This window comes from Marmota monax, unplaced genomic scaffold (genome assembly GCF_021218885.2).
Source record: "Marmota monax isolate L192 unplaced genomic scaffold, Marmota_monax_Labrador192_F-V1.1 WCK01_AAM20220418_F8-fsc00017, whole genome shotgun sequence".
Lineage (NCBI taxonomy): Eukaryota > Metazoa > Chordata > Mammalia > Rodentia > Sciuridae > Marmota > Marmota monax.
The window spans coordinates 5,143,957-5,163,887 of record NW_026695241.1 but is presented as its reverse complement, the minus strand read 5'-3'; the positions used below and the strand labels follow the sequence as shown (position 1 = coordinate 5,163,887).

Below are 19,931 nucleotides of genomic sequence, written 5' to 3'. Positions count from 1 at the left end.
TTACGTATTGGATATTGTTTAAATATATCTCCCAAGGATTTATGTGTTGAAGTTTAATCCCCACTGTGATATATTAAGAGGGTGGAAACTTAATCCAACTATGTGTTTAGAACTGTGGCCTTTGGGAGGTAATAAGGATTAGATAAGGTCATCAAGTAGAATCCCCATGACTGAATGTTAATGGCTTTTAAAAGGGAAAGGGAGCCAGGTGCAGTGGCGCATATCTATAATCCCAGCAGCTTGAGAGGCTGAGGCAGGAGGATCTGGAGTTCAAAGCCAGTCTCTGCAAAAGTGAGGCACTGAGCAACTCAGTGAGATCCTGTCTCTAAATAAAAAATAGGGCTGGGGATATGGCTCAGTGGTAAAGCATCCCTAAGTTCAATCCCTGGCACCTTCACCAAAAAATAAAATAAAATACAAGGGAGATCAGGATACACATGTTCAATTCCTGTCTCTTGCTATGTGAGACCCTGAACCATCTTCAATTCACCAGCAAGAAGGCCATCACCAGATGCAGCCCCTTGACGTTGGTCTTCCAGAACCATGAGCCAAAATAAATCTCTTTTTGTTAAAACTTCCCCAGTCTATAGTACCAAGCGTTATGGGCACCAGAAGATAGACTAATACACCTTCATACCCAAATATACTAGGGTACTAGGAAGCTCTTCCCTAGACTAAAAAATATCAGAAAGAATCAGAGAAAAATAAAGTCCCAATCAGAACCCTGAAGAGATAAGGAAACCATGCATTTGAAAGGGAAATCTCCAGCGGTCCTTGATAAATGTGGGTCATGATAAAGTTATGGGTATTTCACCCATGGATCATTCATTCATATAAAGCATTTTAAATGTACTATTCATAAATCAGAAATTTTCTTTATTTATACTGAAACATTTATCAGAGCATGTTGTCCCCCAAATACCTTCTCTCCCTGCCTTTGCCTACATCATTCCATCCATCCATCAGTGTTCAACTGTCCCATTCTCTTACTTCCTCTTACTTCTGCTCAGCTTGTAAAATGCTGTTCAGGCTTCTGTGGCAAATGTCATCTTCTTTATGGTGATGTCCAGGTTATTATCTCCTAGGTTGAATCCACCTCTCTCCCCAGTACGTTTCAGGATACCTGGGGTTCTGGAATACTTCCTACTGTGCCTTCTCATTTTGCTTCCCCCACAAAGTTAGGAAACACTCCCAATTTGTCTCATTCTCCACAATGCCATAAATAAGGCACTAAATAAATGTTTACTGAAATCAAAACAAAATAAAACTCACACTTGTGCTTTTCTGTTTCACCATGGAAACATCCTCTACAGCAACTCTTTATAAATTCTGCTGCCATTACATTCAATTTCCAATGTCCCTCAAAAGATAGAAACTTCCAATTTTAATATGAACCTGGTGGTAGAATAGAAAGCAAGTTAAAATTATCATGCTTAATGCCATTAGATATCATTAAATAAATCATAATATCTATTTTTATAAGACATAATGAGGGCTTCAAAGTAAAAATATTACAAGGATGATAGATTTTTTTGTTCCCATATATAATTTTATATGATCTAGGAGTCTTTAAAATTATTAAAATGGTATGCTTAAAAATTATTAAATGAACAACGTCTATATTAAAATCTGACAAAGAAAAATTCCATTCTCAATTTTCTCTTATATGTGATATGCCTAAAACTATATTCAAGAAAAATTTGAAAGAAAACATAGCGCTATGTCATTAAAAAGTATGAAAAAAATTCACTTCCCCCAAATCCATTTTTTTGTAATTCAAAATCCCTATAACTGGGGCCAATAAACAAATAACTATATAATTTATGTTATTTGAATCCTTAGAATTAAAAGTATATCTTAAACACACACACTCTCTTTCTCTCACTCTCACACACACACACCATAAATATAGTGCAAATAAAAGGAATCAGTTTTATATGTACTGGGAATATAAAATTGTATAAGGATTTCACATCCAATTTCCCACCTTAGTTTCAAGGTCTTTGTTTCAAATACATTCTCCTAATTTATGCCTACTTACTCCAAACGTTTTTTTAGTGAGAAATTTTAAACATATGCAAAAAATACAGGCTAACAAAACTCAAATCACCCAAATAAAACAATTACCAAATCATGAAAATATTTATTTCATCTCTGCCCCCCAACTTACCTGGTAATGTCCTTTGGGTTATTTTGAAATAAATTCCAATCATATAATTTCATCCATAAGTACTTAATTAGTAATCTAAGAAATGTAGCAGAAGGATTCAGAGGTTAACTTCAAGAGGCTCTCACCAGCTGAAGATGGATCACTTTAAGCATTAAAACAAACAGTATTTGTAACGTCAAATATTTCTAAAAGGTATGTACTTGTTTTAAATATATACATTTCTTAAAAATATTTCAAGAAATATTTCACCATATATAGTTATAAGCATATATATATATATATATATATATATATATATATCACCATAATGGCATTATCACATATCAAAAATTTAACAGTAGCAACTACTCATTTTTTTGTAATTCAAAATCCCTATAACTGGGGCCAATAAACAAATAACTATATAATTTATGTTATTTGAATCCTTAGAACTAAAAGTATATCTTAAACACACATATATATTAAGTATATCTTAAAAATCCTTTTATGATTTCAATCCTTTAATAGTTGCTTTGTTGAAATTGAGACAAAAATGTGGACTGTTTCATCTTTTGCTATTAGAAACAATGCCACAGGGGATGGGGTTGTAGCTCAGTGGTAGAGCACATGCCTAGCATGGGTGTGGCACTGGGTTTGATCCTCAGCACCACATAAAAATAAATCAATAAATAAAATAAAGATATTGTGTCTGCCTACAACTAAAAAATTTTTTTAAAAAGAAACAACGCCTCAGTATCTCTATACACACATATTTCTCAATATATACCTATAAGATCATATATACGTGTGTGTATATACACACACACACACACACACACACACACCAGGTAAGATACATATGTGTGTGTGTGTGTGTGTGTATAATATATATTATACACACACACACCAGGTCAAAGAGTATATATGTGTAATTTTACTTGTATTGCTACATTTCCCTGTGAAACTGAATCATTTTGTATTCCCCATGTATGAGAACACCTGTTTCTGTCACCAACAAAATATGTTGTCCGAATGCTGGACTTCTGCCAATATGTTAAGGAAGGGATCATTTTGTGTTGTTTTAATTTACATCTATCTTATTATAAGTGATGTGGGCATCTTTTCATATAAAGCTAGTTTATATTTGTTTCTATGAATTCTCGGTTCATATGTCTTGCTCATCTTTATAAAGTTTTTGGTCTTTTTCTTCTCGTTTTAGAAGTTCTTTATATATTTCAGAGATTAACTCACTATCCACCATATAAGTGGCAAAAAAATTTTCAGTTTTTACTTTATTGTGTTTTCTGCTATGCAAAGGTGTGTATGTATACAACCACACTACATACTTATACACAAACATACTGAGTTTGCATTCAGTGTGTATATTGGTTGTATACATATACACACATACAGATTGAATATTCCTCATCTGAAATGCTTGGTACTGTAAGTATTTAGGAATTCAGGATTTGGGGTTTGTTTGTCTATTAGATTTTGGAATATTTGTAAATATATAATATTTGGAAATATATTGGAAATGGAAACCAAGTCTAAATATGAAATTCATTTATATTTAATATATACACTTTATATACCCGAAAGTAATTCTGAGCATGAAACACTTTCATAATATGGAATTTTCTACTTGTAGTGTCATGCTGGTCCTCAAAAAGTTTATGTAAACATATACAAAGTTACATAGAAACACATACACAAACACACATGCAGCATACTCTCCTATGTTTTTCCTTTTTGCTTCTGGATTGAGTCACAGTAAACTTTTCTCCCTATATAGATCATAAGTAATTTACCTATGTTTTATTCTAGTACTTAATATGTTATTATTTTCTATATGGACATTGTGGTATACAATATGAAAAATGGATCCAAACCTATATTTTCCCAATTGGTTATTCCAATTTTCCCAATTGGTTAAAATCTTTTGCGTTTCTATTTTTTTATGTATCATAAACACCACATATTTAAAAATATCATATTTTCTCCACTGACATTAGGGTCTTCCCTTTATCATAACACTAAATTTCCATATGCACTTGGGTTGGTCTCTGTATTTTCTATTCTCTTCAATTTGTCTATCCATTGTTGTACCAATATCACATTATTTCCATTTTAAAGGCTTAAAAGGCTAGCCACCCTTTCTGCTTTTCACTTTCTTTGCAATATGTCTGGATTATTTATTATAGAGGAAAAATATTATAATACTTTCAAACTAATAAATTATTTTAGAAAAACTGACATCCTAAGGATATTGCCTTCCTACCCAGAACAAAATTATCTCTTTACATTTGCTCATGTCTATCTTTGTACCTTTGGGAGTTTTTATAGTTATCCTCATACAAAGTTTTAATGCCTGTGTAATTTACTTAGTTATTATAAGTTACATCTTTTTCATTACATCTTGTAACTTATTTTCATTTTTAAGTGTATACATTTTCAAAAGCTCTGTTTAGCCCCAATGTTTTAGAAGAACCATTCCTTAACTACTCAGATCTAATTTTCTTTCTCATTTCTAAATGTCTAGTGTACTTTAAAATAAAAGAGTTTAACATTTTTCTTGATATTTCATGAGCTGTTGTTCTATCTAGCTGTTGTTCTATTTATATTCTTCTAAAATATAAACTGTTCAGAAACAATATTGTACTTTCTCTTTAGAACTCAAGCCTAGTAGGGACTGAGGTTGTAGTTCAGTGGTAGAGCGCTTGCCTAGCAAGGCACTGGGTTTGATCCTCAGCACCACATAAAAATAAATAAAGGTATAAAAATACAATAACATTTAAAAAATCCTCAACTTACTATTGAGAATATAGTTGGGACTCATCAACTCTAATTAATAGATAAGAAAACATATTTCACCTCCTTTAAAAACACTAACATACTCATCAAACTTCCTTTCTATTCTCAAATACTTAACGTTAATCATGAGATGAATGTAGGAGGACTGATTAAAAATGATTGGTACTTCTAAGGGAAAAATCCTCAGAGTTGATGACCTGGAATCACCTAAAATGAGGTAGGAAAGATGGGGAAAAGACATAGAAAGGGAGACAAGTTTATATGAATAAAAGAAATCTGATTAAAATGTACACCCAGGGCTGGAGTTGTGGCTCAGTGGTAGAGCACTAGCCTGGCATGTGTGAGGCCGTGGGTTCAATCATCAGCACTGCATATAAATGAATAAATAAAATAAAAGATCCATTTACAACTAAAAAATAGTTTTTTAAAAAATATACATCCAGGAATACACTGAAGAAAAATGATTTAAAATATTTGTACATAGACAAAATAGAACAACTGGGACCTACCACCTGAGAAACAAACAAAATGTATGAAACATCAATATTCAAAACACTGGTTTAGGCAACAAACAACAAAGAAACGGGAAACACAATAAGCCCTACACTTTACTACCTTGAAGGGAGTTTCCAGTCCTTGATAAAGGAAAAGTTACCCAGATTCTCTGAATATGTAGCTGAATTCCACTGTAGTCAGAGAACTCTCAATATGACTTCAATATTTTAAAATTTTGAAACTTGCTTTGAGGCATAACATATGATCAAATTTGATAAATATCCCATGTACATTTACAATTTTGAGGCACAGTGTTCTATGCATGTCAATTAAATTGTTAGTCATGTTAAAATCTTTCATATTTCTATTTGTTCTATAGGTACTAAAAAACAGATGTGGTTAAAATGAAAACTCCAACTATGACTATGAATATATTTATTTCTCCTTTAGTTCTATCAGAATTGTTTTATGTATTTTGAGAGTAATTTATTAGGTACATACAAGCTCATTAAATAATATTCCTCTTAGTTTCTACTAACACTTCTAGCCTTAAAGTTGGCTTTGTCTACTATAGCCATCACAGATTTCTTTCAGTTAACTTGCATGTTATGTTCTTTCCAGCATTTTCTTTTCAATTTGTGTTATATTCCAGTTGTTTTTATAAACAACACATAGTTGGACTGTTATATTTCCATTCTAACAATCTTTGCATTTTATTTGTATTTAGTCCACTCATATAAAAGTGCTTTAACTTATTAGAAATGCTCTTAGCCTAAAATTGATTTTGTCTGATAGCGATATAGCTATGCAGCTTTCTTTTTAATAGTTTTATGTGGTATATCTTTTCCCTTATGTTTACTGTTTTCAGTTTATAAGTCTTTACATATTTTAGATATGTCTTTTATAAATAGCATTAAGCTGAGGTAGTTTAGCCCAGATGGACAATCTTTATCTTTTATCTGGAGTACTTGATTCCATTTACAAATATTTAAGGTAATTGACGTATGTGAGTTTAGCCCTATGCTTTTTTATCTTGAGCTTTTTCCTTGTCCTAATGGTCCTCTGTTTATTTTTCTTTCCTGTCATGTCTTCCTTTGGACTGACTGAGGGTTTATGATCTTTTTTCTTCTTCTTCTAACAGATTGGTTATTGTATTACTTTTTTTCTCTTTCCCATTTTTATTAATATCATTTTTTGTATTGCTTTTATATTGATATTGTAAGAAAATACCACAAACCACAAACTCGGTGTCTTAAAATAAGACACAAACTTTACTTAAAAATGGTTTAGTATACTTATTTTAATAATCTATGACTGGTAATTCAAACTTTCGTAGGTATATTTCTAATTATCAATTGTTTCTGCTGATTGTTGCTAGGCGTCTTATTTCCTTTTTGCACTTGCTTTTCACTGACCATGAAACTTTCCTGGTAACTTTTCTAAGCCAAAAATTAAAGTATACTCCTCTGGAGAATACAAGTATTTGCTTACCAGATCATTTAAATTCATACTTTGACAAATAACCCCATTAAAAATGGGCTAACAGGGCTGGAGTTGTGACTCAGTGGTAGGGCACTTGCCTAACACGTGTGAGGCACTGGGTTTGATCCTCAGCACCACATTAAAATAAATAAGGTATTGTGTCCACCTATAACACACACACACACACACACACACACATTTAAAATGGGCAACCGATTTGAACAGACATTTCTCCAAAGGCAACAGACAAATAACCAATAAACATGAAAAGGGGCTCAACATATCTATTAGGGAAACGCAAATCAAAACTATAACAACATACCACTTCACACAGTTGTACAATTATCACTATCTAATTCAAGAGTTATCATTATCTAATTGAAAAATGGTCTCATTACTCCCCAAAAGAAACTTTGTACCTGTTTGTAGTAACTTTTCTTCCAGCCTCTGGCAACCATATTTTACCTCATTTCTGATTTGCCTATTCCGGACATTTCATATATATCATACAATATGGTCTTTTTCTGTCTTGCTTCCTTCACTTATCTTCAAGTTTTCAAGGTTTATCCAGTGTTGTAGCATGAGTCAGTACTTCATTCTCTTTTATGGTTGAATAATATTCCACTGTATGGACAAACATATACCACATTTTGTTTTTCCATCATCAGTTGATGGATAGTTGGGTTGCTTATGAACTTTTTGTATTCAAGTTTTTGCATAAAAGTATGTTTTCCATTCTTATAGATATATTAAACCAGGAATGGAATTCCTGGGTAACATGGTAACCTTATGACTTTATGTGAACTTTTTTCTTTTTATGTGAAGTTTTTGAGGAACTGCCAAAGTTTCGTACAAAGAAGCTACACTACTTTATATTCCTACCAGCAATGTAGGAGGGTTTCATTTATTTTTTGTCTTTTGGCTTGTGCAATTATCATACTGAGTCTGTACTCAGTGTTTATATTGCTTGTATATATAAACACACATACAGATTGAGTATCCCTTATCTGAAATGCTTGGTATTTAGGATTTCTTTTTAATGTTTGCAAATATATAATGAAATACACTGGGGATGGAAACCAAGTCTAAAAATGAAATTCATTTGTTTCATACTCATATAATATTGTATAAAAAGTCATAGAAATAATGTAATTTCATTTATATAGCACTGCAAATAGGCAAAACTAAACAACACATTGTTTAGGAATACATATGTATGTGGCAAAAGTACAGAGAAAAGCAAGGAAAATGGAAAGAAAGATATAATCAGAGAGGAATGCATAGGGCAGCTTCAAAAATATTGGTTATAGGGCTAAGGTTGTGGCTCAGTGGAAGAGTGCTTGCCTAGCACTTGCGAGGAACAGGGTTTGATCCTCATCACCACATAAAAATAAATAAATAAAGTTAGCTACAACTAAAAAAAATATTGGTTATATATTATTTCTTAAGCATGAGAGAAGCACACAGGTATTTGTTTTAAATCTATAAATGTACCAAGAGTAGTAGTTTGTAAATATTAAGTACTTTCTGAATTAAAAATTAAACATTCATAATCTCATCACCTTGAGATGAGATTTAAAGGAGGTAAATATACCTAAATGATATGATTTCTTTCACTATTTTATTTACTCTTTCTTACAGCTTTATTGAGGTTAAATTGACCTACAATAAATTGTACATATATACAATAAAAACATATAATTAAATGAGTAATATAAGTATATATTGGTGACAGCATCATCTAGAATTTGGGGGGCTATAAGTTGGAGAATATTTTATGCATGTTTTACTTTAGTAGATCCTGCCAAAGAATTTTCAAAATGATTGCACCAATTTACACTCCCACCAGTACAACATGAGAATTCCAGTTATTCTGCGTCCTCTTTAACACTTGGTAGTCAGACTTTTCCAATTTAATCATTCTTTTCATATTCTAAGGAATATATTCAAAATAAGTGTCTGAATTCTAGCGTAACAACTAAAATCACTCTCAGTGAAACATACAGAAGCTTTTATCTAAGTGCATTTCCCCTTGCATAACAATTGAAGCAAAAGCCCTAACGTATGCCTCCATTCTGATTTAGTCAAAATATAAGATTTTCAGAAGATTCATTGAGGTATACGTGAAGGAATCAAATGACTTAAAAACACGTTGGGAGTATCAAACCACTGGAATTCAGGTAAAATATAGTTTATATAAAATACAGTTTATACTTGGAACTTCAACAGTAACAACACCTGAACTGAATACACAAAATAGTATTCACACAACTAAAATAGTATTCATAATTTGGATGGGGGAGATGAAATACTTTATTATGAACAGTACTATTCAGCATGCTCAGCTGCTTGTTCTCAGTTTTGCTACTCAAACCATGAAAAGCAATGCCGAGACGATTCACTTTAACATAATGATATTTAAGTCCTTTATATTCTTTCCAATTTGACTATAAATACCTCTCTTAAAACCATGATGTCATTTCTCCGTTGTTTCTCAAAATATGGATCTACACTCACAATCTTTTTATCCTTTATTCACATCTCAAATTCATTCATATTGACCCTTACCATTTCACTAAGTTTGCTAGGGTTCGTGGCCCCTTCCTAACTACCAGCATCAACAGGCAAACTTCCTGACTGCTCTGACTGGTGTGACTCCCAAATAAGCTTTTCTTCTCATTAAAATTCTCTCCTCCTGGCTTCTAGGGCCTCACCTGGTACACTACTACTATTCCTTCTCCCTTCAGATTGCCCCTCAGCCTCCTTGGTTGTCACTGTCACTTAAACATTAGTGTTTTCCATCCTTGGTCTTTCTCTCTTCTTATCCTGTATTTATTTGAATGATTTCTCACCCTTTTACAGGATTAATTACCACAAATCCACTACTGCTTCTAAAGTCTACAACTCTGAGTCAGACTGCAGAAAAACCTGATGCCAATAAATCTAACTGCCAACTAGACAGGACTGCCAGATGTCCTACACAAATCTTAAACTCATTTTCTCATTGTATATTACTGTCTCAATTTATTAGTTTTATTCATGTGTGCACAATCATAATTCAAGTGACGCAAATAAAATTCAAGACATACTTTTAAAACTTTTTCTTACAAGGTTAAAAAAAGAATTTTTTCCTTAAGGCTTTTCCCCTAAGTTATGAAGGCAACTCATATTCATTAGCAAAAACTACAAAATAAAGAAGAGATTTTTTAAAACTTGCCTCAAATCCCGGCTCTTAAAGGTAAGCAATATTAACATTTTTTTTCCAGAAAAAGTAATTTTTAACCAAGATGCAGTTATATATCAAAATATTAAAGTGATAAACAGAGTTCTGTTAACCTTGTTTGGAAAACAAGGTCAGTATTTACACAGGCTGTTTTTTAACATTATTAATCAAGAAAATTAAAAAAAAAACTTTATACCTGTAGTGAAAATCGGAATAATATTTTAACTACAAAGGCAATCCTTTTACATGCTTTATTTTAAACTCAAAGGAATCAGCGTTTGGCTTGGCAACCAGCTTGCCCAAACGCAGATGTTATCAGGGCGCAACACCCCACGGTGCCACCATTCTGTCTTCCTGTACCACAGCAGGGAAAAAAGAAAAAGGTGGAAGCGGCAGAAGTCGCACCTTAACCTTGCTGGGTGGACAGTGGCTTGCAAACGCCAAGGGAAAGTGACATTCTGACACCTTCGCAGTTTCTAGAAGTTCCCAGACCCGCCCGGGAAGGGAGCCCGCCCGGGGCCAACGAGGGCAGCGCGACGCGGCCGTCGCCTAGGGCTGGGGTCGCGGCCTGTGGCCGGGGGTCCGGGCCGCGATGCCCCCCGCCGGCCGCAGCCGTCCCCCAGGCCTCGGCGAGACAGGCGTCGAGAAGAAGAAGCCAAAGGCCGAGGCAAAGAGCCATCCCAAACAGGGGCCCCGCGAGTCCCGGGGCCCGGCGGGTGAGGCCGCCCCCTCAAGCCCCGCGACCCGGTGCCGACGGGTGGAGGCCGCGCGGCCGGCCCGCAGAGCGCACCTGCCAGCGCCTGCCCTCCCGCCAGGCCCCGCGCACTCCGCGCGCGTCGCTCGCCGCTTACCTGCTGCCGGCACTCTGCCCGCGCCACTCGGGGAACTGCTACCCCGAGCACCTCTCACGGCCGCGCCCCGTAACCCCGCCTCTCAGGCCGCCGCCGCCTCCCCGCGCCCCAGTCCCCCGACCCCCAGCAGATCCGCCCCACCTCGCCCCTGAGGGCTGCCGGGCTCCCCTCAGGTTTCCCCGCCTTCCTGGGTAGCCCCGCCCCTCCCAGGGTCGCCCCTCCCCTCCCTGGTCGCCCCGCCCCTTCCAGGTCCGTCCCGCCCCTCGGAGGTGGGCTCGGAGGTGCGCCCTCCCGAAAGGGCCGAGTGAATGGGGCTCGACAGCCTACCTGAGCTGGGCTGCTCTGGCGTCCTGCACTCTGCCGTTCCACCTGGCGGCTTTTAGTTGTCCCCTCTGGAAAGATCTTAAATCCAAGTCAGGCAGAGCTTGGGGTGTGTAGAAGGATCCGAAAGGCAACCGGAGCTGGAAAGGGTACAGAGGGAAAACCACTGGCCTGGTGTACTTGTCGCGGGGAGGAAGGAGCAGTCTTTTCTTGCCAGAGACGTTTCCGCACTCTTCTTGAAGAAGCGTAGAAGTTGTCTTGTGTTGTCACTTGACAGTATTTTTACGAAAAATCTATAAAGTCTTTGAGAAGCAGCCCGTGCCTCTTCACTTTTGTTACTTTATATCCGCTACTGCCTTGCCACCTGTGGGTGTCTTGGCAGAAACGTTAAATGTATCCACAAGAGCACCTTGCACCTCCCATTACATGGTGGAATCTCCTCTAATCCTGGCAAGGGGTTGGCGGCTCTTGTTCTGGTAGACCTCCGTGGTGGGCATCTCAGCCCTGTGCCTGGGCAATTGTTGAATGAATTTCTAGATTATCTGATGATAAATGGCTCCGCTTTTGAAAGGTTGGTGATTGTTGAAGTAAAAGTTAATAATTATTGTTCCCATAGTGAGTTCTGTCAATCTCAAGGCCCTAGAGATGCTGGAAAAGGGGTGAAGTAGACTTCCAAGATCACATAAATTCAGGGAAAGAGATGGTATGTTGCTTTCCTTGAGGTTCACAATACACATTAGCGTCTTACAGGTCAAAGAACTGTGTTTTACTTTGCTTAATTCTACATTTTTCTAATTTGACCACAGAACTTTCTTCTTGAGAAATGCCCATTACTATCCCTGGGTATTAGTGTTTCAACAAACACACTTTAATAAACACTGCCTGAAGATTTTGGTTCTTTCACCTTCAATAATTGACCACCAATGTTTGCAAAGTTCTGTACTGTTTACAAAAAGCTTTCACATGAGTCATCTCATTTAAACTTGGCAATTATGATGTAACTGGTATTATTTTCATTTTACAGCTCTTTAAAAAAAAATTGGCAGGTCAAACAACCAATTAGTGGTTGCCCGACTTTAGGGCCAAGATTTGAATCTTCAGACATCAAGGCTTCTGAGAGCCTTCTCTTTGTTAGTTCTATGCTAGGTTCTCATTCTCTCCCCCACCCCTTTTCTCTCTCCCTCCCCTCTCTCTCTTTCTCTCTCTCTCTCTCTCCCTCTCCCTCTCTCTGATATTTGACCCTTAAGGAGAGCACATCCTTGGTCAGAAACTTCTGGATTCTTGTGTTAGTTGAAGCTTCTCAAAGAAAAGACCATATCTATCGAGTTTTTACTCCCCTGTAGCACCAGACATAATGCAGGGGACAAAAGTGTCATTCCAATGTGCTGAATGAATGAAGAATAAATGCGTGCATGGATGCTCAGTAACTGCTGATTGAACTTGGCTGCGTACTTGGTTCTTTAACTGAACAACTTTAACAACCTCTTCACTGAGGCAGAAGTTCCAAGAGCAGGAGCTCCTGGGATTTTTCCTAGTTTTTTGTTTTTTGTTTCCAGAGTCCATCTAAAACAGCTTTCTTAAAAGAATCCATTCTGTTGACAGATACAGCTATTGCAAAACCGTGAAATCACTTCCCTTATTTTCCTTAAAATGGGCCTCTTTCCTGTTCCACTCTCAGAGGCAAGGCTACATTGAGATGAATGGAGGATATTGAACCTTTCTCTGTGTCCTTGTGTTTAATATTTTCCCATGAAAGAATTGTCATTGCAACATTGAGCAGGTTTTTGTTTCCTAATGTTACCAATCACATATTATTTGAGGTAGCTCTCAGGGAGAAAAAAACAGATTTTTGGAGGATGTGGATAACAGCTTTTGTTTAGATTTTACTGTGTATTGTTCTTTCATTCAATAGGGACAAATTGTGTAATACCCATTTCCTAATCTATATTCATTCTTTCTTTCACTTAATCCAGTTTGTAAGTGCTTCATGACTCAACCCAGGCTATTTCTCTAGACTCAACTCCCATTTTGACCTCCTATATTTATATTTAGTTTCTAAATTATCAAGTTTTTATATATTTGATTCCCTTTACCTTTCTCTTATGAGGCTCAACTGGCAAACTCATGTTCAATTACCTGAAGAGCCACCTCTGCTGGGAGATGAAACCCCACATTGCCCATCTCTGACTGAATCAGGTGCCCTTTTTTTTGCATCCCACCACAATCCATTCATATTGCCATCATGGCACCCACATAATAATTGGGATTATTAATTTCTTTTTCCCTCTCCTCACTAAGCTCATTCTAGTTGAGTTACCAATGGTCAGGAATTGTGATTTGCACCTCTATTTCCTGAGCATAAAGCATAGCACTGGACACATGGAAGACTTCAAAATATCTTCAAGGGAATATAATAAAAATATATCTTGAAGGACTTATGAGTTCTTAGAATGTTTGTGAAATAATTACACAAATATAAATGTTCATGTGAATACAGCAGGGTAACAAATATCTGTTTCTTCCCATTTTCTGCCTTAGAAAAACATAACAGTAAACAACTGTACATAGTTATTCATTTATTTGTTCATTCACTTGTTCAGCAGACACTTTTCAGTGCTTATAAAAAGTACAGTCTTAGACCCTTGCTGCAGAGAGAAAGTGACATTCTAACAGTGTCACAGTTGCTCACTAAATGTCAATTCCTCTTCCTGGGCACAAAACTAAGTTGCTTTGCCCATTTTCCTTGCATCTAGTTAAGGCCAGGTGACCAATACTGACCAGTGGAATTCGAGCAGAGTTTCACTTCTGGATCCAGACAATTAAGAAGATGTGAACCTTCATTCTACTCTCTCTCTCTTCCCAGGCCTTGACAACCTTGGGACATAACTGAACCATGGCAGCCATTGCTAAAGCTGATGATATGACGGGATGGGAGAAGTCTATGTCCTTGACTGACTAACCTTGATTGGGTTGTTTCATGAGTGGAAAATAAACTTGTGAAAACCAGGTATATATGGGGATTCCCCCACCTGCCCCTGCCAGTAGCTAGCTTTACACTCTGATTAAAATTGTCATTAATGATGACATGTGCACTACATAAAACATACAGAAAAATTTTGTCTCTTGGAGGGGAAACGCGGAACATGGAAATTTATCAAAGAAGGTGTTAAGGTCATAGAAATCTTAAGTTTGTCCTGAGTGGATAAACAAAAATGTTTATGGACAAATTTCTTTGTTCTCTCTCAGATGCCACCATGCTGACACCATCCTTTGAAAGCAAGCATGGAGTCACCATCATATCATCTTCACCTGTCCTTCTCAGATTTTCTGAATTTGCCTGAAGACTTCAGGAGATCAGGTGTTACTCAAAGTCAAGTATATATGGAGGCGTAAGAGAAGAGAGGAGTGAGAAGGTAGGCTCTGAATGGTCCTGAATATCTTATTTAGAACCTGGCACATTAATCCACAGGTCATGTAGACTATTTGTGATGGAATAAGTTTCTTCTTTCTTTCCTTCCCCCATCATCTTCTTTTCTGGGTTCCTGGTTCCTATTAAACTAAGGTAACAATGGGAAAATGAATGGTCATAGACGCTCCCCAAGGGACCTAATCAAAAATGTCTTTTTCTCAGTGCCCTCCCATAAAACCCTGCCCCAAAACATTACCATCCCCCTCCTGGAAACCTCACTAATAAATGACACTTCATAGTATCAAATGATTGACAGTTTCACTGGAGGCCTAATAAAAAAAATATTCAGCACCGAGGATGTGAGGCAGCAGCACCAGTGAGATGAAAGGAAGGCTGTGAAGGAGGAGAGGTTCAGAAAAAAAGAGGGCTTTCCACCAACCACATGGTCAACTCATCCAGATCTGAGCAGCTGGTCTGAAGAGGGCAAGAACATATGGAGGAATGACCCAAAATGGTCTCAGAATTCCAGCACAAAGCCCCCCTGCTCATTGAGCAGAGCAGAGGAGGATATGAATCCCCAGGTCCTGGGAACTCTGTATGGAATGAAAGAAATTACTCAGTCCAAAGTCCATTCCTCTGGACTCTAAGTAGGCCTGCTTAAGCTGGAGCTACATTCCCCAAACATCTTTCCTATGTGCTTCTAAGTGACATTTGTCAAAGAAAGGAATTCAGGCAAGATTTGGAAGGTAGAAGTGAAACAGCTATTTCGCTCTGGAGACCATTCTGCTACCCCGCAGTGGAAGGCACAGACAGACGTGCTGGCAGGCACTGACTCATCCTTCATCCCCGTGTCCAGCTCTACGGCTGGCCCTGTTGAACAACAGAGGACCCAGGCCTGCCTCCACAGCTTGGAAGAAGACCTATAGAGTTTGATGGAAGCCCTACTGAGAGGTGACAGCCATCCACAGACTTTCCACTTCTCCCCTTAGGGGTACTGCTCCAGCAATTAAATGGGCCTGACCTCTTGGATTCATTATGAGTTCTGACCCTATGAGTCCACTTGTACCAGGGCATCAGGAAGGCTGAGTGGTGACTTTTCTCCAGTGCCTCACTGCACTGACATTTCCAGACCTTTACATCACCAGACTCTTCCAAATCTGTAAGATAATATTCCCATGTCAGTTATACTGTGCTCCCCTGAATGAACCCCTCTGAAACATTGTACATATGTTTGACTGGCAATTGGAAAATCACATAGCTTGTGTCATGCTTCTTTGCCACTATTAAAGGCAAAGTGCTGGGATTCTGTGTAGAAACTGCAGAAATGTGGGTAAAAATTGCACCATGATTGAAGTCTCCCCAGGAGGGGTAACCAGTTGCCCACTGCCTCATAGCATGAGCTGACCAGAGTAGAACTGACTTTCAGCTTTTCAAGCTGAGCAACTTACTTCTTTAGCATACTAAGTAAATCTCTTCCTTTTGAAGAAGGCAGTTATCAGGTTCGCTGGAAGTAGACAATAGGGTGGCTGTCTACTAAAAGAATGAGAAAGAATTGTGATCCCACCGGAAATCCACATCTTCAGGCCAATGCACTGTGCCCTGCAGAAACAACCATTCTCATTTAGGAACTTAAATGACAATCAGAAGGTTGCCTGGGAACAAACAGAACCCAAACCAGGAAGATTAGGGGGAATAATGAGTGGTTTATAGCATCAAGTTATTATAGCCTTCATTGATATCAAACAAGGGACTGTCTGGTCACAGATGGAGACAGGCTGTGGCTCCACTCACTGGAAGCACAATCCTAGCCATAATCCTTCTTACGGTAGGAGATTATGCTACTGGCCCCAGGACTTTACCCTGCACTATATCCATATCCTTTGCTCTGATTTAGAGGTTCCACTCCAGTAAAAGAGTGGAATATATTTATCTACTCCTTAATTTTATGTTCCGCCATGTGGCTTGCTTTGGCCAATAGAATGAGGTGGAAATAACAGCATTCAAGTTCTGAATTTGGTCTTTAAAAAACTTGTTGCATTTCTTCTTTCCCTTTTGTGCTTCTATCAATGCTACAAGATTTGCCTGGGTCAGCCAGCTGGTCTAAGAAGAGTGAGAAACCTATGGAACGAAGTCATACAAGATAAACGGAGCCTCCATCAGCTAATCCCCAGCTGGTGGGCAGACATAAAAATAATAGATGATTGTTCTTTCATGCCATGGCATTTCGGGACTACCAAGATTTTCTGAGATGGGGTGATAGAGGTGCTTCTACTCCCACTGTGTCTCCAGAGTCCCAGACCAGTGTGCCCAGGACTCCCAACTGGGCACAAGTTGAGCCAATAGTAAAGTAGGAGATTAAGCTTCTTACTCTCCGTAAAATTCTACTTGATAATTTTCTGCCTTTTGAATTAGATGTAAAAATCTAAATATTGTCACAGCAGAGGAGAGAAAAATTTTAAAACTCTTCAGAAGGCTACTCTAAACATGAATGATTATAAATGCCTCTAAAAATCATTATCTAAAATAAAATTTGAAACCCATCATTTGTAATTTTTGCTTTCAGCAGAATTTTAGGAAAACTCATACACCCAGCAAAATCCCCAGGCAGTTTTGAGTGCCAAAGCTTTCTTCCTTTTACTTTAAGTCTTTTCCAAATCCATAAGGAGAATTCATGAATAAATGTGGTTGACAGAGGAAGCAAAGACATGTTGTTTAAGATGCTAGCACCTTTAATGTGTTGGTTTCAAGCACACATTGGTCTCTGAATGAATTAGAAGTGTGGGGGAGGGGTTCTCAAAATTCTTTCTAACCCTGCTTTTTCCAAACATTCCTTCTTCCTCCACCACTCCCACCTAAATTCCTCCCCCATCCAGCTTAGGCAGGAACTGATGGGGTTGGGATACTTTTTGAGGAAATGTGGGAGGTCTGTAATCCATTTCCTTCTTGATGTGGGTACATTTACCCAAAGGAATAAACAACGCTAATATATTTCCAGCACAACTGCGCAGCAGCTCCACAAAACAGCTTTTAAAGAGCTATCATATGGCCATGCGAGGTGACAGCCCTTGAGGGACAGGACAGGGTCTTTGAGGGCCAGTGAAGCATACCCCTCCATGCCTGAAAAAAAAATCCCCTCAGGAAACAATTTGGCATTTTCTGCAAAACATGAACTTGCTTGGCAGCCTGAGCAACTCATCACCCCTGTTCATCTCAGGCTGCCTGGCTGATTAATAACAAGAACTCTTCTGAGAACATAGTGAATACAACTTTGATAGCAAAGGGGGCAAGAGGAGCCAAACGACACCCCTGCCAAACAAACACACATGTAACACGCCCACACACAGTTCTCAAAAATTTGGGGAATATAAACGCTTCCACATTATTGGCAACAGGGTTGAAAATTATTTCCCTTCCCCCAACCAAATGTGTATGTTAGCTGGCTTCAGAATGATAACGGCTGCCATTCCCTATTGACCTACTATGTGTCAAACAGTGTTAATTACACACACACACACACAAACACACACACACACTTCTTTTAATTCTTATAATCACCCTGCAAGAATGAGTATTATTATCTAGACTTTATGGGTAAGTAACTTTTCCAAGATCACAAAGAAGTGATAAAGAAGCAAAATTTGAACTCAAGGCCGTGTGTGACTCTAAAGCTCAAAACCCCATCACCAAACCACAGCCTCCTTTAGTAAACTGTAAAGCCCAGATCTGAGTATATTTGCATAAAACAATGAGAATTACCCTCTCCCTGTGGATTCTTGACTTGCTCTACACAGAGTTCTGATGGTCACAAGGAACAGAGACCCACTCAAATTAGCTCAAGGAAACGACAAAATAGTATTCTAGTTCTATCCCTAAGTTGGACAAAGAAACAATGGAAATATTCAAGAATCTGAACAAGTGAGTCTCAGAAAGGGCAAAACCAGAAGGAGCCCAAACCCCCTCAGCCCCTCATCTCATGAAAACTGCTTCTATTTGCATACCTGCACATCCCAACAAGCTTCTCTAAGTCTCTGATCCCTCAAAGCTACTAGACCTTGAGCTCAGGGCCACCTAAGAAAAAGCTCCTTGTCCAGATTCCTGGGAGAGGAATCCTAATGACTTTGGCCCTATTTCCCAGCCAGGCCATGCACAGGGCACAGGTTGCTGGCTGGTCTATGGTTGGGCATGCCTGGATCAGACATTTGTCCTGGCTGGTCATTGAGGAACCTGCTGCTGCCCCTTCTAGACAGGGAAGCACCCTGAAATTCAGGAGCTGCTCAGCTCCTCTTTGCTCTCCTTTCTTTACCAGGCTGCTGCACCTGTTTTACCACTTGATTTTAAGTAGTTTCTTACTGCTCTTCAATTGCCTTCTGCTTGTTTTCTTGGTATCCAGAGAACCACACCTTTCTGTCATTATATAAATGCTCAACAAAGTATCAAAGGCACTGTGCACGATTACAAAAGACTCATAATAGAGAGTTCTTTTGCTTTTGGGGGCAAGACCTTCCCTCATGTTCAGAAACAAAGATAATCAGAGCTAGGAAGCGAATATCAAGTGTCTGATGACAAATCTTCACCCTCAGTGCCTTAAGTAGAGCACAGGTGGAGAAGGAATACAATTTGAGCCTGACCAAAGGAATTCTTTCTCTCTTACCAAAAGAGGTATCCAGGCCAACAGTTGTCAACCCACGTCAAGTTCCTAGGTACCATACCAGACATCTTTACTCTAGTCCCATCCCTTTATCCTCCACTCAGAGAATTCTAGTAGAATTGTGCTGTGGATGCAAATTACTGTAGCCAATGTGAAAAACAGTGTAGAGGTTCCTCAAAATATTAAGAATAGAACTACCATATGATCCAGCAATCCCACTACTGATATATATCCAGAGGAAATGGAATAAGTGTATCCAAGGGGATATCTACACACCAGGTTTATTACAGCACCATTCATAATAGCCAAGACAGAATCAACCTAAGTCCATCCACGGAATAATGAATAAGGAAAATGTGTTATAGCTACACAATGAAATACTATTCAGCCATATCAAAGAATAAAATCTGGTCATTTGCATTAGGAGAACATTATGTTAAGTGAGATAAGCCAGGCACAAAAAGACAAATGCTTCATGATGTCACAAGTGTGTGGAATGTATAAAAGCTGATCTCATAAAAGAACAGAAAATAGAAAAA

At 38.1% G+C, this 19,931-nt stretch overlaps 1 protein-coding gene across 6 annotated transcripts in view; it reads right to left on the bottom strand.

Moving 5' to 3' along the window:
* Positions 1-11,109, bottom strand: part of Tc2n (tandem C2 domains, nuclear) — a 40,580-nt gene extending 29,471 nt beyond the window's left edge. For 2 of the 6 annotated variants that reach the window (XM_058577740.1, XM_046440642.2), the window contains exons 1-3: positions 7,360-9,128; positions 2,171-2,312; positions 1,273-1,395 (exon numbers count right to left, since the gene is read on the bottom strand). In XM_058577740.1, the coding sequence (XP_058433723.1) occupies positions 1,273-1,339 (67 nt within the window). In that variant the 5' untranslated portion in view covers positions 1,340-1,395; positions 2,171-2,312; positions 7,360-9,128. Of the gene's footprint in view, positions 1-1,272; positions 1,396-2,170; positions 2,313-7,359; positions 9,129-11,014 lie in introns of those variants that run through there. The other 4 variants (XM_046440638.2, XM_046440639.2, XM_046440641.2 and 1 more) reach the window with 4 other exon arrangements.
* Between the last annotated feature and the right edge of the window lie 8,822 nt (positions 11,110-19,931).